Source organism: Geospiza fortis, unplaced genomic scaffold, assembly GCF_000277835.1.
Source record: "Geospiza fortis unplaced genomic scaffold, GeoFor_1.0 scaffold55, whole genome shotgun sequence".
NCBI lineage: Eukaryota > Metazoa > Chordata > Aves > Passeriformes > Thraupidae > Geospiza > Geospiza fortis.
In genome coordinates this window covers 1,912,834-1,929,452 of record NW_005054308.1, presented here as the reverse complement: position 1 = coordinate 1,929,452, position 16,619 = coordinate 1,912,834, and the positions used below count along the sequence as shown (strand labels likewise).

Sequence of the window (16,619 nt, the reverse complement as noted above, 5' to 3'; positions counted from 1 at the left end):
ATGCTCCTTCTCACACGATTCTGGTGGCTCTGGCCAGCAGCTGGCCCAGCTGCACAGGATCAGCCTCCCAGTTCCCCACACAGCTCTCCAGCCACGCTGCAGCTACGTGGCAGCCTGAGCACGAGCTGGTGGCACATCAAGAGGACAAGCAGGGGACACCCCAAGGGTGGCTGCAAAGCCAGCCATGGTCAATCCTGGGCAAGAGGAAATGTTCAACAGTGCTGAGTGCTGTCTTTGAAGAATTTCCCAAGTTATTATTTCCCATAGGATTAAACCCAAACTGCAAACTCATTGTAACTTTACAAACAGAATTTGGATAGGTCAAGTGTCCAGCTAAAGGGGGCTATTATGTATCAATAGCTCAGGAAATTTTTCTGGTAACACAAGCTTGGCTGGGTAAATCCTTTCTTTGAGAAAGGTATTTCTTGGTCATCCCTGTGGTACAGGACACATAAGGGATTTAACCTGAGAGATATTTAGAAGAAAAGCAGAGTTAGCATGGTGCTGCTGAGGCAGCTCTGAGGGGTTCCTGAACAGAGCCCCTACTGAACCATGAGGTGCAGCTGCTCAGCCCTGCTGGGCTCACTGGGTGTTATCCAGGCCCCCAATCACCTCGGCTGCACAAGTGGCTGCACACAACCAGGCCTTGACTCTGAGAAGTGCTGAGCAGTGCACCTGTGACTGATGGGGTGGAAAATGCCTTTATCTGTGTATTGAGCCCTGGAGCTGTGCTGGGGTATTTCCTAGAGAACATTTACTGCCTGATGGTGGTTTCTTCATGCAGCAACATCCCATGTTGTGCTGCCTTTAGACAAGAATTCTTAGAGACAAAACCTTCCTGGCCTGTTTTATCTGCTGTCAGCTCCTAAAGTAGTTTATGCTGCTTCAGTAAAAATGAGACAGGTGCCCCAGAACAGCATGAAAAGTGAGGAAGGGGTTTTCTCACAGTCAGGTGGATCACTGTGCACTGGTTCACCCCAGCCTGATTGTGCCTTTTCTGATCTAATGGAGGGAGAGGTATTTTCCAAGCTATTTGCTGTTTCCTCAATGCCTGCATCTTTCCTCCTCCCTAAGGAGGCACCTGGCACTGGGTGAGACAAACCCCATCGAGCAGCCGCCCACCAGGATGGCAGGAGCAGAGCAGTGCTGGAACATGAAGTTAAATCTTGGATTAAAATACCCCGGAGAGATGAGATAGAGGAGCACTCCTGGGAACACCCAGTCCTGCTCCAGACTTGGGTTTGTAAAATCCAACTTCCCAGCTGGGTATAAGACACACTTCAGACTTCCTGAACTCAGAACTGCCGTTTCTGAAGGACATCAAAGTGCAACCAGCCAGAGCAGCACCTCAGCAGAACCAAATGCCAAGTGTCAAAAAGAGGCACTGATTGCACAAGGGTTAGTAAGAATCAGTCTGGAGCTTCAAATTTGTAGCTTCCCAGATATAACTTAAAAATGGCATTTCGTCATTTAATGGTTTGCAGAAACAAAGGTCTGGTACTCTCAAGGGTGACTCTCTTTGACACCTTTGCTTGCTTTGGCTGCCTGGAGCCCCTGGGGACAAATCACAACAAAAGATAGGAATATCACTTTGAACTCATGCAAAAGCGTCCATTAGCTCTGACTCCATTCCTGGGAGTGCTGCCATGGGGTTCTGGTCAGTCCTCAGCACATTAGACTGACATTCTGGTCAGTCCTTGGGCACATCACACACTGCTGCAATGTCACTTGGTGCTAGATGTTGTTCTGCTCACCAAGGCTGCAGTCCATGGCTGCTCTCCTCCACCTTCAAGCACACCCAAAGTTCTACAAATGTTTCCTCTGTACTGCTTCAAAACCAACTCCAGCTTGCCATTTCCTCTTTCCTGTGAGTAAACCCAGGCTAATTGTCTTGAAAATCCAAGCTATCATTTACTCATAGCAAAACACAGAGATGAAAACCACAGCAGTGCAGCCTGTGCAAAGCTTCTGACTCAAAGAGATTTTTTGTCAGTGCTCTTCTTTCATGGGCAGTGCAGTCATAGGAAAGCTCTTGTGGGAAGATTCAAAGCTGGGAGCATATAACAACTCAGATGCTCGTCTTACTGAGGTACAAACCTGAGTCATTGAGCAGTCTGAATTCCTAGGCAACATGTCAATGCAGAAATAGTTTCTTTTAAATGAACTATGTGATGTACAAACTCTTTCTTGCTTGAATGTGACATAGTACAACATTTCCACATAGTGACAGTGCCCAAAAATGTATCAGACCAGGCCACTGTACCCAGCTGGTTCTCTGTGTATGAAGTGTCCATGGGGGGACAGTGAGCAGAGCCTCAGCTGGCCAGAGGGCTTGCTAGGAGGTTTCTGTCATTTATTTTTGGCAGGGGTAAAACGACATTAATAAGAGCTCAATTACCTCAGACTCTTTGCTAATTTGAAACAGCTCCCTCCTTCTAAGTCCCTCCTGCTAAGTCGAGCTGCAGCAAGCTCTGTGAGAGGCTGAGCTGCAGGAGAAGGTGGGGATCCAATTGTACCCAGCACGCCCAGAACAAGAGCATGTGCTCCTGGCTGCTGGAGGGGTTGGAGAAAGCCATGCTGGAAACACATTAAACACACAGTAAAGGACACTTGTGTTAGAAACAAACTAACTTTTAGATACAATTTAAATCGGGACAAAGTCGTGGAAGCAAAAGAAAACTCTTTATTTGTATTGACTCAGCTGAGCCAGCTGTGTGCCTCTCTCACCCCAGAACTGAACACACCCTCCAACAAAATGGCAACTTTTTATGCCCTTTGGGGCCGGGGCAGTCCCTGTCCCCTTTTCCATCAGCTGGGCACTCAGGAACCCACATTCTCTCCTGACCACTGGTTTTTGTGTCCCCTCCCCTCTCATCCCACTTCCTTTTGGTCAGGTCTTCAACCCCACCCCTCTCCAAGTTTACAGTAACACCCAACAAATTAACTACAACAAATCCAAACCACAAATAACAACACATAGAACCAACAACTTTCGTTCTTTTACCTAATAACCTTTTGGCTGCAGCAAAATATTACCTCATCTCTCACACCTGCAAGAGCCAGACTTGGCTGCATTTTAGCAGGGTGACATCCTGCAGGCTGGGGACAGCACAGACAGCAACTGCCTCCATCCTGCAGGCATGGGTGAGTGAACACATTTTGCAGTGTTTCTCCCACCAAAATACATATGTGGGGGCAAAGTGAGAGCTGAGAGGAGAGCATGACTAAATTAACACTTGTTAGGAAGCGACAGCCTAAGGCCACAGATGGTACTAAGGCTCACAGATTCCCATACCTCACTGAGTCAGAAACATTTCACTTGTCTGTGCCTACTCAAAGTGGAGGAAATCAGTTTTGCACAAACAAGCAAAACCATACTGTAGCAGGAGGTGAGCTCCCACTGCCAGCCTGCCTGGGGTGCAGCAGCAGTGGCTGCCCCTGCCACAGAGGGCTCAGTGACGCCACTGGGGCTGCTGCACACCTGGAGTGCAGGTGGGTAATGCTCACAGCTGACTGCAGCTGCCACTCTCATACCAAATCCCACACATCTGCTCCAGGGCCAGAGGAAGGAGCCTCATGGATGCAATTCATCTTCTGTGGAGAATAGGATAAGTGCCAGGATCAGCCAGCTTCTCTTCCAGGCGATGAATCACTTGGAGACTTTGTCCAGGTCTACAAATGGATGTGGTCACAGGACAGCTGAACCTCGGTGGGTGAGTCACTCCACCCCAGCCCAGACAAGCAGAGAAAATTTAGAAAGTTCATTAGGTCTCATCGGGTCTGAATGTTCAATGTGATACATTGATCTTCCATCACCGTTGCAGTTATGGACTCTGACAGCAATATCCTCCAAAGCCATAAGGAATGACGGAGTGCCCAATGTCCTGAACAATCAGCAATCACACAGGGGGATGCTGGTGCTCACCCAGCTCACTCCTGGATCGTTTCACACCATGCTCAGGGCTCAGCAGCTGCAGGGCAGGGGAATCACCGCCCGGCCAGGAGCCAGCAGCGCCCCTGCTGGCCGTGCCCGGAACTGCAGCACGGGGACAGCCCTGGGCCCAGGGGAGGCCGCGCTCGGGCTCCTGCTCTTGGCTGGGGCTGCTGCTGCTGCCCTTGGTTTGCCTTCTCACACATACACCAGCAAAAAGCTGTTATTGCTTTCCCACACCTTTGCCTGAAAGCCCCTTAAATGCAAAGTTATAATAATTTGGAGGGAAGAGAGTAAAATTTTCTATTCCAATGGAGGTTCCTGCCTTCCTTGGCAGACAGCTGTCCTTTAAATCAGGACCTGAGGTCTGCTTTTTTTGACCCAAATCTTGATGCAAAACATCTGATAAAGTATATTTCTAGCCCAAAACAACACACCACCAAATAGCTTCACTCATACTCGCCTTGGCCAGCAAATAATCAGCTACACAGCTGCTTTTGTTAGCTGGGCTGCACAAAGGTGCACAGCAGAACACACAGTGGGGGGGAGTTTGACCTGAGCTACAAGCTGCAGCCATGGGGCTGCCTGTCACTGTCATATTTTCCGAAAAATCCCTCCACCAGGATTTCTTCTCCTGGGAAGATGAGAAGCCTCAGAGTAAAAACAATATTATCTCATTTGCTTCTCCCTGTTTTGCTGCTTTGGAATGTGGCTGGGGATTGTTTACCAACAGGTGCACGCTTGATTGGTTTCATGTGAATTGTTTTCACTTAATGACCAATCACCATCAGCTGTGTCAGACTCTGAGGAGTCAGTCACGAGTTTTTCATTATCATTCTTGTTAAGCCTTGTCTGTATCCTCTCTCTTTCTTCAGTATAGTTTTAGTATAGCATAATATAATGTAATGTAACATCATATAATATCATATTAGCCTTCTGAGAACATGGAGTCAGATTCACTCATCTCTCACCTCGTCCTGGGGACCCCTGCAAATACCACAGCTGCCCACCAGCACATCACATCCCTGCAGCTGCCATGCCCCAGCAGCTGAAAACTCAAAATGCAGCCAGGGTCCTTTCTCTCCTTGCCCTGGCAAAGAGTGTGCTGGGTCTGGTTACACGTGCCCTTACACAGCAAGGTGCTGCCAGGACAGCTTAGGGCACCATGACCCCAGTTCCCTACATGTTGCTGATACAGCCGAGAGGCCTTAGAGCATGAGAGAAAAACAGATTTCAAGGAAAAAAAATTGTTACTCTGTGTGAGTTTTGACCCAGCTGATCCTAACATCGAGTGAGTGGTTTGGTTTTATCCTTGACTTTCTCTCAAGGCCTCATCAGGAATTTCAGAAGCAGCATCCTGATGTTCATGCTCAAGCTAAGGGCTTCTCTGAAAGCTGAAAAATACCTGGGGACATTTCTCCCAGGGCTTTGCAAACAAAGTCTGTCTTTGGGGAAATCCTTACCAAGCAGAGGTAAGTTTTGGGCATAAACTGCCTGGCTTTAATGACAGGTCACCTGCAGTGCTGAGCCATCCCAGCACCATCTCAGGGTGCAGGAAGAACAGAAAGAGGCTTGGAGGACAGTTAGATCCTAGGCTGCCTTTTACACATGCACCACCCTCATCTCAAACACAACTTAGCATCACTGAAAAAGGACCCTTTTTCTTCCTGAATTAGGCAGTCCACAGCTCAGCCAAGGTATAGAACTGTCTTGCATAACACAAATGTGGTCTCCCTCTGAGCAGAGTAGGTCAACTGCTCTCTGCTAGGGCTTGCACTCCTTCCCACATGCATCCCAGCCAGACCCTTTCACCACTCCCACTACGCATTTGAGCCTGGATACCTGTTTTTCCATCCAAGGTGATTAGATTGATGGTTTTCACATGCTGTTCTACTGTAACAGGAAACACAAGTAATTCTAATGCAAGCAAAAAATTGGTAAGCAGTTCCCTGAGTCTGTTCAGCCGAACATGAATATTTTGTGCCATTTCCCAACCCAGCTGGAGGGCTGCACAACTGCTCAGTGACCCAGTTTATATCCACCTAAGCAGCACTCAGACTAGAATGTGGATTACTGGCATGGGCTGGGGGTGGTTGCTCCTCCTATGACTACAACATCTACAGAGGATAAGAAATCACCTTTCCATAAGAGTTCATATGGTGTCAGCCTTCACCAGTATCTGTACTGTAGGGCAGCACCTTGCAGACCTCATTTCCAGCTAATTCCACCAGATGTGGCCAGAAAAGGTCCAAAGCACTTCAAAGTGACTGGTCCAGAGTCAGCCTCTGCAGTGTCTGTGCTAAGTACTTAAACCCTGTGAAATAAAGAACACACATGATGTCAGGAGAAAAACCACTGCAGTCTCAAAAAGAGAGTACTAAGCACTTCCCTTACCAGTAATACACTGGCAGGAACTCCCAGTGCCTATATGCAGAAAGGCTGATTTGCTCCAGCATTTGAAATTTCTTTGTTTTAGGTCTAAGAACTGTCTCTTTTATAAATTCAGGCTCAAATTTAGTTCAACTGCCATATGCTGCTCATCTTCTGCAATGATAGGAGACAGAATAGGGAGTATAATGTGACAGACTACACAAATATGCTTGGGAAGTTACTAAATCTCAAAAGCCACATATGGTCTTTTCTCTCAAATTATGATACTTATTATCTATTACTCTTCAGACCAGATTAGCAGGAAGAAAATCCTGCATAAAGCACCAAAAGCAACTTGGCATTCAAGCAGCTCTGCATCCACACTCATTGCCTCCTACTTTAGGCGGGAGCAAGGTCAAAGACAACTGAGAAGATAGAATAGGATTTTTCTGAGAGAAGACATGCAAGTAAAATTATCTTTATGAGTTCAGTATGATAACACACAGTTAACAACGGTAGTTCCCAGCCAACCATGCTATTTCAGAAATGGGATGTGCAGTTTTTGGCCAGAGTCCTGATGTGAACTTTATCTGTCAACATACCACGTCGACAAAGCCTAAGTAGCTCCTCTTCCTTCCCCTAAAACCCAGAGTGCTCCAACCAGAGACTGTGGCTTTGGCTCATCACTTCTTCACATCTGCAAGACTGTTGTACATTGAATACTTTGTTATAAAGCAAAACTTCTTACTTCTTAAGTTTATGTTATGCTGAGACATTTTACTAAGAAAACTGGAGGTCAACAATGAGATATTCTGAACAGCCAGCCAGCAACCACAAAATTCATGGCAAGCAAAGAAGGGCCCTGGGAGATTAGAGAGCAGCCATTGAGCTCAGCTGTGCTGGGTCTACAAAGCTTTTAGGGAAAAAAATGTTGCAGTTTCTATAACTACCTACACTAAGTATTCACACAAAGCTTAGTCACAAGTCTGGATTCTCATTTCAGTATTATTAACAACTTGAGCTCAGCAAGTCTCTGTCTGGACAATGCAAGGCCTCTTTCTTCAATCAGTTGTGCATGTTTAACAGAAAAATTAAAGCTTTAGTAAGTACAGGTGCATGCTGCACCTAAATGAAGCAATAACCCTCAAATTCATCAGTTCTTTACATATAAAATACAAGAGCACACAAAGATGCATTGCTGAGGCACACTGCTTTAATACTGATAGAATAAATTAATGACATGTATTATATCTAACATGTAAAACTCTCCCATACTATGAGTCTCTCCCAAGAAGACAGCAGGATGTGGTTCCAAAGTCAATTCAGCTGCACAGCCACATACTGGTACAAGAGCCTGATACTAAGACCAAGCACCCACATTTCTGAAACATTTGCTTGTTCCTCCATAACTTTTGCTTTTTTGTCAGCAATTAACTCTAATTTCTTTGTAAATAATTCAGAAATGGGAACTCATTCCAGTCCTCCATGTGTTGGCAAGGGGCCAATACTCACACGTTAACAGAGCAAAAGGACAAAGGAGAATCACAGGGAATGATTATTCCCAGTCGCCCTAAAAGGCATGACAAAACCCTACTCCAGTCTACAGAAGTAGATTAAGATTTGCTTGCAAGACATCCTACTGATTTCCATAGGTGTTGAGACAGAACACTGTCCAAAATCATGATGTATTTTCTACAGGAAAAGGGCAACAAGCAACAGGCCTTCAGGGAAAAAGTAAAAGCCCAGTGTTCCTTAAAACCAAATACAGATGCACCAATCAAGGACTCCAAATAGAGATCACTTTATGGAAAGAACATTTATTTTTGCTTTAAAACTTGTGATCCATAGAAATACAATAAAATCAACATGTACACAAAACTTTTTTTTTTTAAAAAAAACTTTGGTTCAAAGAAATATTTAACATCTAAATCTGAGGTACAAAAGGCACAAGACCAAGCACCCAAAACAAACAGAATTGATCACAGCACTGTTTCCACCACTACTACAGAGGGACACTGTAGGGAGGAAGGCAGGGAAAATGTGGAAAAAACTGCAACCAAAAGACATGAATGTGTACAATGCCATTTACTTTCTTTCACAGGTGTTACATATTTTATTGTTCTTTTGTAGTAAAGTGCCAGGACTCTTGGAGAAAAAGATGGATCATTTCTTAGAAATGAACTGGAACAAACAACAGTAGAAAAGGAGACAGAAACAAAGGTCTGCAGCAGGCTGGAGTTCAGTCAACTTCTGTTCTCCCACAAGGTCTTAAGAATTCATTTCCTCTTTCATGAAACCATTTGTTTGAAACTGCAGAAACAGGGAACTGGAATTAGTTATCACCATGTACCCAGCATGGGTATCATCACAACCTAGATGGATACTCCAGGTAAAATCTTTCAGTTTGGGGATCCATGCTTATACTTCTCTACTCACCCAAGGGAAAACACATAGAAAGATGCAAAAGGCTGGGGCAGAAAGGATCTTCCCCAATGCACTATTCTGGAGCTAACACTAACAGAGCAGTGTATTCTGGGGCTTGTATCACTGACAGTCAGCATGCTCTGGCACTCCAGGGGCATACCTTGGAGGCTAGGGGATACAGGTATGGGAATAGATTATATGAAGCTTGATAGGCTTTCAGAAGGAAGCAGAAACTCCTGATGTCCAGACACCCATTTACCTTAAAGGAACTCTCATCCTTTTGCAGCTCAAACTATGGGCAGATCTTTGTAGGAATAGACCTGATTCTCGCCAAGTGACAATTCAAGTAATTCTGATGCTGATACATTACACAAACCCAGTGACAGTCTTACGCTTTGTGCTGCCATTGACACAAAAACTCACTAGAAAAGCTATAGCTGTAAAATGCAGCTGCTTAATACTTCATGAGATCAATGGCAAGAAATTTCATTATGGCCAAATGACTCCAGTAGTTGAAGGGGTACCCAGGTTATGCTTTTATAAGAGTTCAGTGTATCCCCAGCTTTATATAGATGAGCCTACCTTCAGGATTTGTTTCCAAAGAAGTATTACTTACCCCATTTACACCCTACTAGTACTGGACAAGCTGCATGTCTTGTTCTATAATCCCCCTCACCACTTCTGAAGAGATTGTACCAAAACACTGCTGTTCCCTGAAAAGTGAGATCAGACTTGGATTAGTCAGAACCTAGTCAACATAACCACATTAAAGTAAGGGGAGGAGGATGCCCATGGATTCAGCTGCAGGTGGCTGCAAGCACTTTAATAGGTCACCAACAGCACATGAAAAACTCTTAGTCCTGTTCTAGTACAGCCACGTTCAGAGGACAGAGGAATTCTACTGAACATAAGTTTATTTTGTTAAAAATAGTTGTACAGAGAAACTGTTCACACATTACCAACAAAGGGAGATGCCCTTTGGTCTGCAAGATCACTACAGCTGCAATGAACTGCACTTGTCACATCAGCTGACTTACACAGATTGTGCTGAGGGAGAGCCAGGAAGTGGAGAGAGAAGGAATAAACCCAAACACATAAACAGACTTTACCTTCTTGGGCCATATTGCTGCCCCAAAATCTGGGAAAACTGTAGCTCCTCCAGCTTCTACATCACTCATCTGAGAAAACAAAGTCCACAAACTGTATTTTTACAAGGCTTTTCATACAGTCTCACAAGCTATAAATGTCCCAAGGCCTGATATTTGCACTTGCACCCCTACAAGCAGCACTGATGAGGAGGGTGCACTTCAACCAGCACAATCTGCAGAAGAAGCAGTACCTGCTGTCGAAGCATTTTATTTCAGCTGAAGGCTTTTTTGCAGATTATGTCTATCTGATATGCATTTCCTAGATTATGTATCCTCTACTTCAAATAGCTACTAGAAGTTGTGTACCTGAAATGTTAATAAGCTAATACTCTAGAACAAGAGAGAGGACCTCAGAGTAAGCTAGTTTCAAGAATTTCATTCTACTTTATGATCCAATTAGGAAAACAAGAGTCTGTTAAACCACATATTTCCTCATAAATTGAAACCATGCCTTTGGAACTCATTTTCATAATTTAGTTTATGCATCTTGGTCAACCACTTCAAAAACTACACAAACTATTAGAAAAACCTCTCTTTCTGCACTGTTTCTGTGCTGTTCACCAACAGTCTTATGCAATTTCAAGTGCTTTAGGCAGCTCAAGCTTCAACAGCTGCAGCTATGTGACTCTAAACAAAACCATGCATCTTTATGTTTTGCACTACTACACTGGAATGAATTTAACCCTATTATATTCATCAATAACAATGGATTTATTATAAATTCTAGACTTGACTCAAACCCCAAACTTCTAGCACTTCTAGAAGTGCTCCCATTAAAAACAGAATGTCCTTCCACTGAAATCAGTAAGCTTTGGGTCAGATTCTAATTAAAAGAAACAAATTAGTCAGATCCAACTCCCACCAAATTTAAAACTACTATTAATACACTCCCAAAGCCCCCACAATCCCTATTGTAACTTGGATTTCTGTTTGAAGCAGAAGTTGTTACCACTCTGGTGTCCTCCTGCTTGGTACAATAAAAGGGCATCAGATGCCACAGGTGCACAGGTTTTTGCCCCCTCCAGCTAGAAAGCATGTGCATGCAGCCTTGCAAGTTAATCCATATCTTAGCCACACAACTACTCTTTTTAGTAAGGCTGGTGGTACATGTATGATGTGTTATGAGTTCTGTATTGGATAAACAAGGGCAAAGTGCCTTTGACCATGTACAACTGGCAGAGAAGATGTGTATTGTTCCTTCTAAATCAAAGCTCATCCAAAATTCCGAGCAGCAAACAAAATAAAGGTTGACTCAATTTAAAATTTCTTTGCAGCAGAATATTTCACAGCTACCCATCTTACACCAATTCTTGTTTTGAAGATTATATCCCTCCCCACTACACCAAGTTGAAAGTGTTAATGATTCTGTTTTGAGATGCATTTCACTCTCAAAATATGATGTCAGCCAACAAATTTAAAATTCTGTGATAAAAATATTTAAACTATATCACTAAAATCTTAAACACAGAACATGAGGTGATCCTAAAGATATAGTGGGTACAGGCTGATAGATAAAATAGTGTCAGAAGACTACTACTGTAAAAACAAGGTCACTATTCCCAGTGGCAGCTGTTTAAGATTCCAGTGTACATGGTCTGTGGGCTGTATAATGCATGCAACTAATGAATCTTTCAAGTCTGCACTGTAACCTAGTTGCACAAAGTTTATCAGCTCTGCCTGCCTTTGTTTGTTGAAGCAGCACCTGTGCTGAGCAACTGAGCAACTCTGGCTTTGCCACACAGCTGAGGAAGAGATCACAGACCACAACATCACGTGCTGTCAAACAGTGGTCGAAAAACACGACTGTCTCACATTAAGTGGCTGATAGTCAAGTTCTCCAAAAGCACACCACATGAGTACCCCACATATTTCCCTCTGAGAATTAAGCCAAAGTCTCCTTGCCCCCATGGAATCCACTTAAGTACAAGATTCCATAGCAGAGTAACTGAAGGGAGAAGATGGGCCCTATATTCAAATTTTCTGCTCTGACATCAAATACCACCAAAATTCTATCAGTTCAGATGGGACAGCACCTGATGCTTGCAGGAATAATGAAATCCTACTGCCAGATGCCAGGAAATCTCTACAAAGAACCAACTGCGCAAGCTGTAAAAAGATGCTGCTGAAGTTACACTCAATGCATAAAGGATCATCATACTTACATAGTTTAAAAAAGTGGCCACACGATTTCCAGTCCCTAACCGCTTGAAAGCATCTGGCTCATCTTTCTATAAAATTAAATGAGAATAACTGCAAATTTCCAGCTCCCAGACAGCAGACAGACAGAGGTACTTACATAGTTAAGAAACGTCGCTAGCCTATTTCCTTCCGATTTGAGTGTGCTGTCAAAGGGTCGCTGCAACAGACAACAACTTTAACCCAGGGTCCCAACAGGCTCTCAGCAGAGCTACCCACATGCAGCTCTGCAGAGATCTTCAAGCCCAATTTAAAGAGTTGGAATAGAAAGGGGACAAGTGATACAGGGCAGTGTTAAAGCCATCACAATTTGCAGCCAGGGTGCACAGCTGCATGCACAGAGCACTGGGATGTGACAAAGAGAAGTTGCATTGAACAGCTCTGGAGAGAGAATAGAAGCACTGCTTTCAGGGCCTGTGGCACAGATGTTATCCAAGTAAGGTTAACAACAGGCCATTATTGCTCTGGGCACTGATCCAAAGTCAACAACTGACATGAGTACAAAAAATTAATCTTCAGTGGGCTTTAGATAACAGTCTTGTAAATGTAACAACTCAAAGAAATACTGTCATGAGAAGAGCAAATGCATGTTTTGACAGCAGACAAAACTATAGAGTAGTTTCAGGTGGTTGCCTGTCTAGGACTAAAGACCACATCAAAAAGATCAAATTGTCTTTAGTCTGTAAAAAACATTGAGTTTCATTTGTTGAAGTTGAGATCACACTGGTGCCAGTGTAGAAGCAGAAAGAACATTCAAAATACCAGTGTCTTTCCTTCAAAAAAATGAAATTAGAAATTTATTTACAATGCTAATAGTCAGGAAGTCATTCCAGTCAGGAGACATCAAGTTGCATTTTTACACAAAAAGCAGTAATGTTCAACATTTAAAGAAAACAATAAATCAGTATTGAAAAAGAAACAGCAGGAAAAACCACACTGGCTATGTCTAAGATGTTGTAGTTCAATCTGCTTGAAGCATGTTTTAATGAACAAGGGGTCTTTCCTGGAATGTGTTCACAAAAACCCCAAACTTGCATATGCAATTCCAATCCAAAAAAGCCAACATAAGAACACAGATACAGAAAATTCCCTGGTTACTGCCACTGCTGTGAAATCCAGGTCCAACTATGAATTTCTGAACTTCAACAGCAAAAATCTAACTTGAACAACCAATAAAATCTCCAAGTTGTAATAGGCAGCTACTGAAGGGCCGCTATTTGAGAACTGCAAGGGAACAAAAAGCTTCAAGGTTGATCAGAAGCTGGGGAGACACAGCAGCACCTCTATTTCACCACAAAGTCTGTGATCCACAGAGAGCCTGCAGGACCAGACCAGAACTGTGGCAACCTCTGCAAGTGCCTTGCCTCAGCTGACAAATGCAGCCAAGGTTATGTTCCAAGTGGAGCTCTGCTCCAGCTCCTAATCCAAAAGTAAAGTCCACAGTGGCCAATTTGATGCCTGAGGTCCTTGAGTTCAAAGGATTTGAAGAGAATTTAAGAACACTTGCTCAACTCAGGAAACTAAGCAGACGAAGTTAAGAGGAAAATTCTCAGAATGGGCCAAAGCTAATGAATACAAACTTCCTTAGTGTTAAAACTTGGAATTTTTTTTTATTTTTTAAACAGTGCTAAGTTAGGAGGCTTCAATCCTGCACTTAATTATTGGGTTGTATACTCTGGCTGCAGCAATCCCTCCTACCAGGTAAAACCAGTGGGACAATCTGAATTATGCCAGATCCCACTGAAATACCACAGAAACCAAGGCATCACATGGATTTTACATTTGAAGTTACCACTCACCACAGCTCCTCAGTATGCTTAGCACAGCCATGAACTTGTTGAGGGTCATTATTAAGAATCTGCTTTTCTTTTCTCCCACAGCAAGCCAGAGCTGTTCTTTGCCAGGCAGAGCCCTCTAGTGCCTCATGAAGACCCAGCACTAGCACATGTACATGCAACCTGTGCTGGAGCACTGCCCTCAAAACCAACCCAGGGAACTTTTTTCAGACCCCAGTGCTGCAGCCACTCTCAGGGGTCTGCCAGAAGGGCTGTACAACCTATGAGGATTTCCATAATGTTTACTTTTCAGGAGGAAGGTGGAAGGATATCTCCTCTTCAGTCACCTCCTGCAAAATGCTTCAAAACACCCAGCAAAGCAGGGTTTGGACAACATCACTGAACTCAGAAGCCTAATGGAACAAGGCAGATTCATAACCCACAGCTTGCAGACCTCAGTATACAAATAAAACAATGCAAAGAGCACATTCAAGTGCTGCATGACTCTTTTCGAGTCGCTGTACTGTGTAAGGAATCAAGGTCCCAAAGTAAGCAGGAAGATTTGTTCATAATTCTCCTGAACTTTTCAGCATCAGAGAAGGTAGTGCAAAGGCTTTTCAGAATTCATAATTCATCCATGCAACAGGGCTACATATTAAATGCTTTAACAGAAAACACCTCCAAAACTTCTCTCAGACCAAACTGTTCCCTCCTCCCCACCCCATTAAGAAATAATTGCAAGTGTGATCTTACCCTGGAAAAATCAAAGTGTGGCTCGTACTGCCCTCCCATTCCATAGTTGGCAACCTACAGCATGGAAGAAGGAAACACATATTTATGTATTGAACTGCAAGTGACTGCTGCAGAACAGCACTTGCTCTCAGAAATCCAAAGCAGGCTCTGAGAAACAGCACTTTGTGGCAAGATGATTATCTATAGTACACTGAATTTATTTTTAGATTGCCGGAACTGAGGTACACAGATGAGAAACAACTTGAGTGCTTTTTCCATTTTGTAGCTTGAGGGTTTGTACTTATCACTACAACAGCTTGTTTAACATTCAGCAGCAATAGTTTCACCACATTCTTGCTTCCTTCCTCTGAAGGAAAGGCAGATGAAAGTGTGCAACTCCCTGTGAGTTCAGCCTAGGGGACAAAACTGGACTCTGTGCCACTCATGTATGATCTGTTACATACAAATGCCTCTCCAGTTTCACAGAAAATTAACTTAAAAGCACCTCTTCCCTTACTTTTTAATCACACGTTTTAGTGACTCTGAGGCTGTACTTAATGTGTCTCCCATTCACTACACAAATACCTGGTTTCTATGGATAGCCTGTAATCACGAGTATTTCTACCAAGCTCTGAAACAGGAATTCAAGGAGCATGGAGGAAGAGAAACAGTGAATAGACTAACATACAGCTATTCTGGCATTGCTGTACTACTGGCACTCTTCTTCCCAACAGCCATCCAAAGATCAGAATTCGTATCAGACTATAGCAAAAAAAAACTTGGGTCTTAGAAACATTGAACTAGGACAGAGAATAAGCTTTTGCAGACTTAAATAAACAGCAGGCATTTCCCTCAGAACAAACTGATACATTTCAGATTTCTGCACGAAGTTATCTTATATTGCTTTAGTCTCTCCACCCTTCTCTGCCTGGCACACACAGAGAAAACATGTGTCTGCACCAGACCTCCTTAACCAGGATGAAGCCAGTCCACCAACCTGCAAGAGCTCAGCTGTTTTCACTGTTAACCCTGTGATCTGCTGCATTCGCTGGTTCACCTTGGCCACAACAGGATCATCATCCTCCTCCAACCACGAGCTAAGGGAAGGACAGGAACACATTTTACAATACCAATCACCACATCACATTTCCCAAGGCAGAAGGATTCTCCTGCCCTTTGTCAGACGGCTAAAAGAGCCATTTTCCATGCATTTGTTGGGAAAGCTTTGGTTACATGCAAAGCAGTTCAGGTTTTCGGACATAGGAGGTAGCAAACAACAGCTGTTAAGCACAAAAACTTTAAAGTTCAGCCCTTCCCTCTGCTTACCTCTTGGATACCCTGTAGCTGGCCACTGTAAGGACACCGGTTTTGGGATCACGTACTGTGGCTCGTGCCAGCTGTGCCAAAACAAATCCCAAGGGGGAAGAAACACATCAGCTATAGGATAGAAAATTTCTCACATCTTACCAAAAACAACACCTGATTTGTCCAACTTCAGTAACTCACTGGATGAAAGAGCTTCAACCTGGAATATTATCTGATTTCATGCTAAAACAACACATGCAGAAACACAGGTACAATCCATGACCTGCATCTGATCCTGGAAAAAGTCTGAGGGACTGCACAGACCATGATATTGATTAAATCCATGAGTTGCTTGCTGAACACATTTTGAAGGCACTGTTTTTAAACAGCTGGAGTCAATATTAGCAAGAGGGAACAACAACAAAAGTTATCAACATATGAAGTCCAAGTTCCCAGCAAAGAGAAAATCATTGGATAGTCCATGAATTTAATCCACCTGCTCCTCATATGGACTAAAACCCCAACCTCATTTTCAGATGTAAAATAACAAGTGAAAACTTTTGCAGAACAAGTTACAAACTATGGGACAAGCAAATTCCCAGTAGTAGAAAACTCCCAAATACAACTCTCAACATTTCCATGCTCAAATTTTCCAGCTGAGAGATGCCTGGAACATCTAGCTCTGATGAAGGTAACTCCGCAAAAGCACAGTGCACCTAGACATTTTAAACAGTGAGT

The 16,619-nt window shown here is 43.6% G+C and overlaps 1 protein-coding gene across 4 annotated transcripts in view; it reads right to left on the bottom strand.

Moving 5' to 3' along the window:
- Positions 1-8,102: 8,102 nt before the first annotated feature.
- The window catches only part of P4HA2 (prolyl 4-hydroxylase subunit alpha 2), a 33,984-nt gene continuing 25,467 nt past the window's right edge, over positions 8,103-16,619 (bottom strand). The window contains exons 10-17 of one of the 4 annotated variants that reach the window (XM_031055303.1): positions 15,903-15,973; positions 15,574-15,673; positions 14,598-14,651; positions 12,170-12,229; positions 12,036-12,101; positions 9,835-9,903; positions 9,342-9,438; positions 8,103-8,611 (exon numbers count right to left, since the gene is read on the bottom strand). In XM_031055303.1, the coding sequence (XP_030911163.1) occupies positions 8,541-8,611; positions 9,342-9,438; positions 9,835-9,903; positions 12,036-12,101; positions 12,170-12,229; positions 14,598-14,651; positions 15,574-15,673; positions 15,903-15,973 (588 nt within the window). In that variant the 3' untranslated portion in view covers positions 8,103-8,540. The remainder of the gene's footprint in view (positions 8,612-9,341; positions 9,439-9,834; positions 9,904-12,035; positions 12,102-12,169; positions 12,230-14,597; positions 14,652-15,573; positions 15,674-15,902; positions 15,974-16,619) is intronic. The other 3 variants (XM_005418678.3, XM_031055301.1, XM_031055302.1) reach the window with 3 other exon arrangements.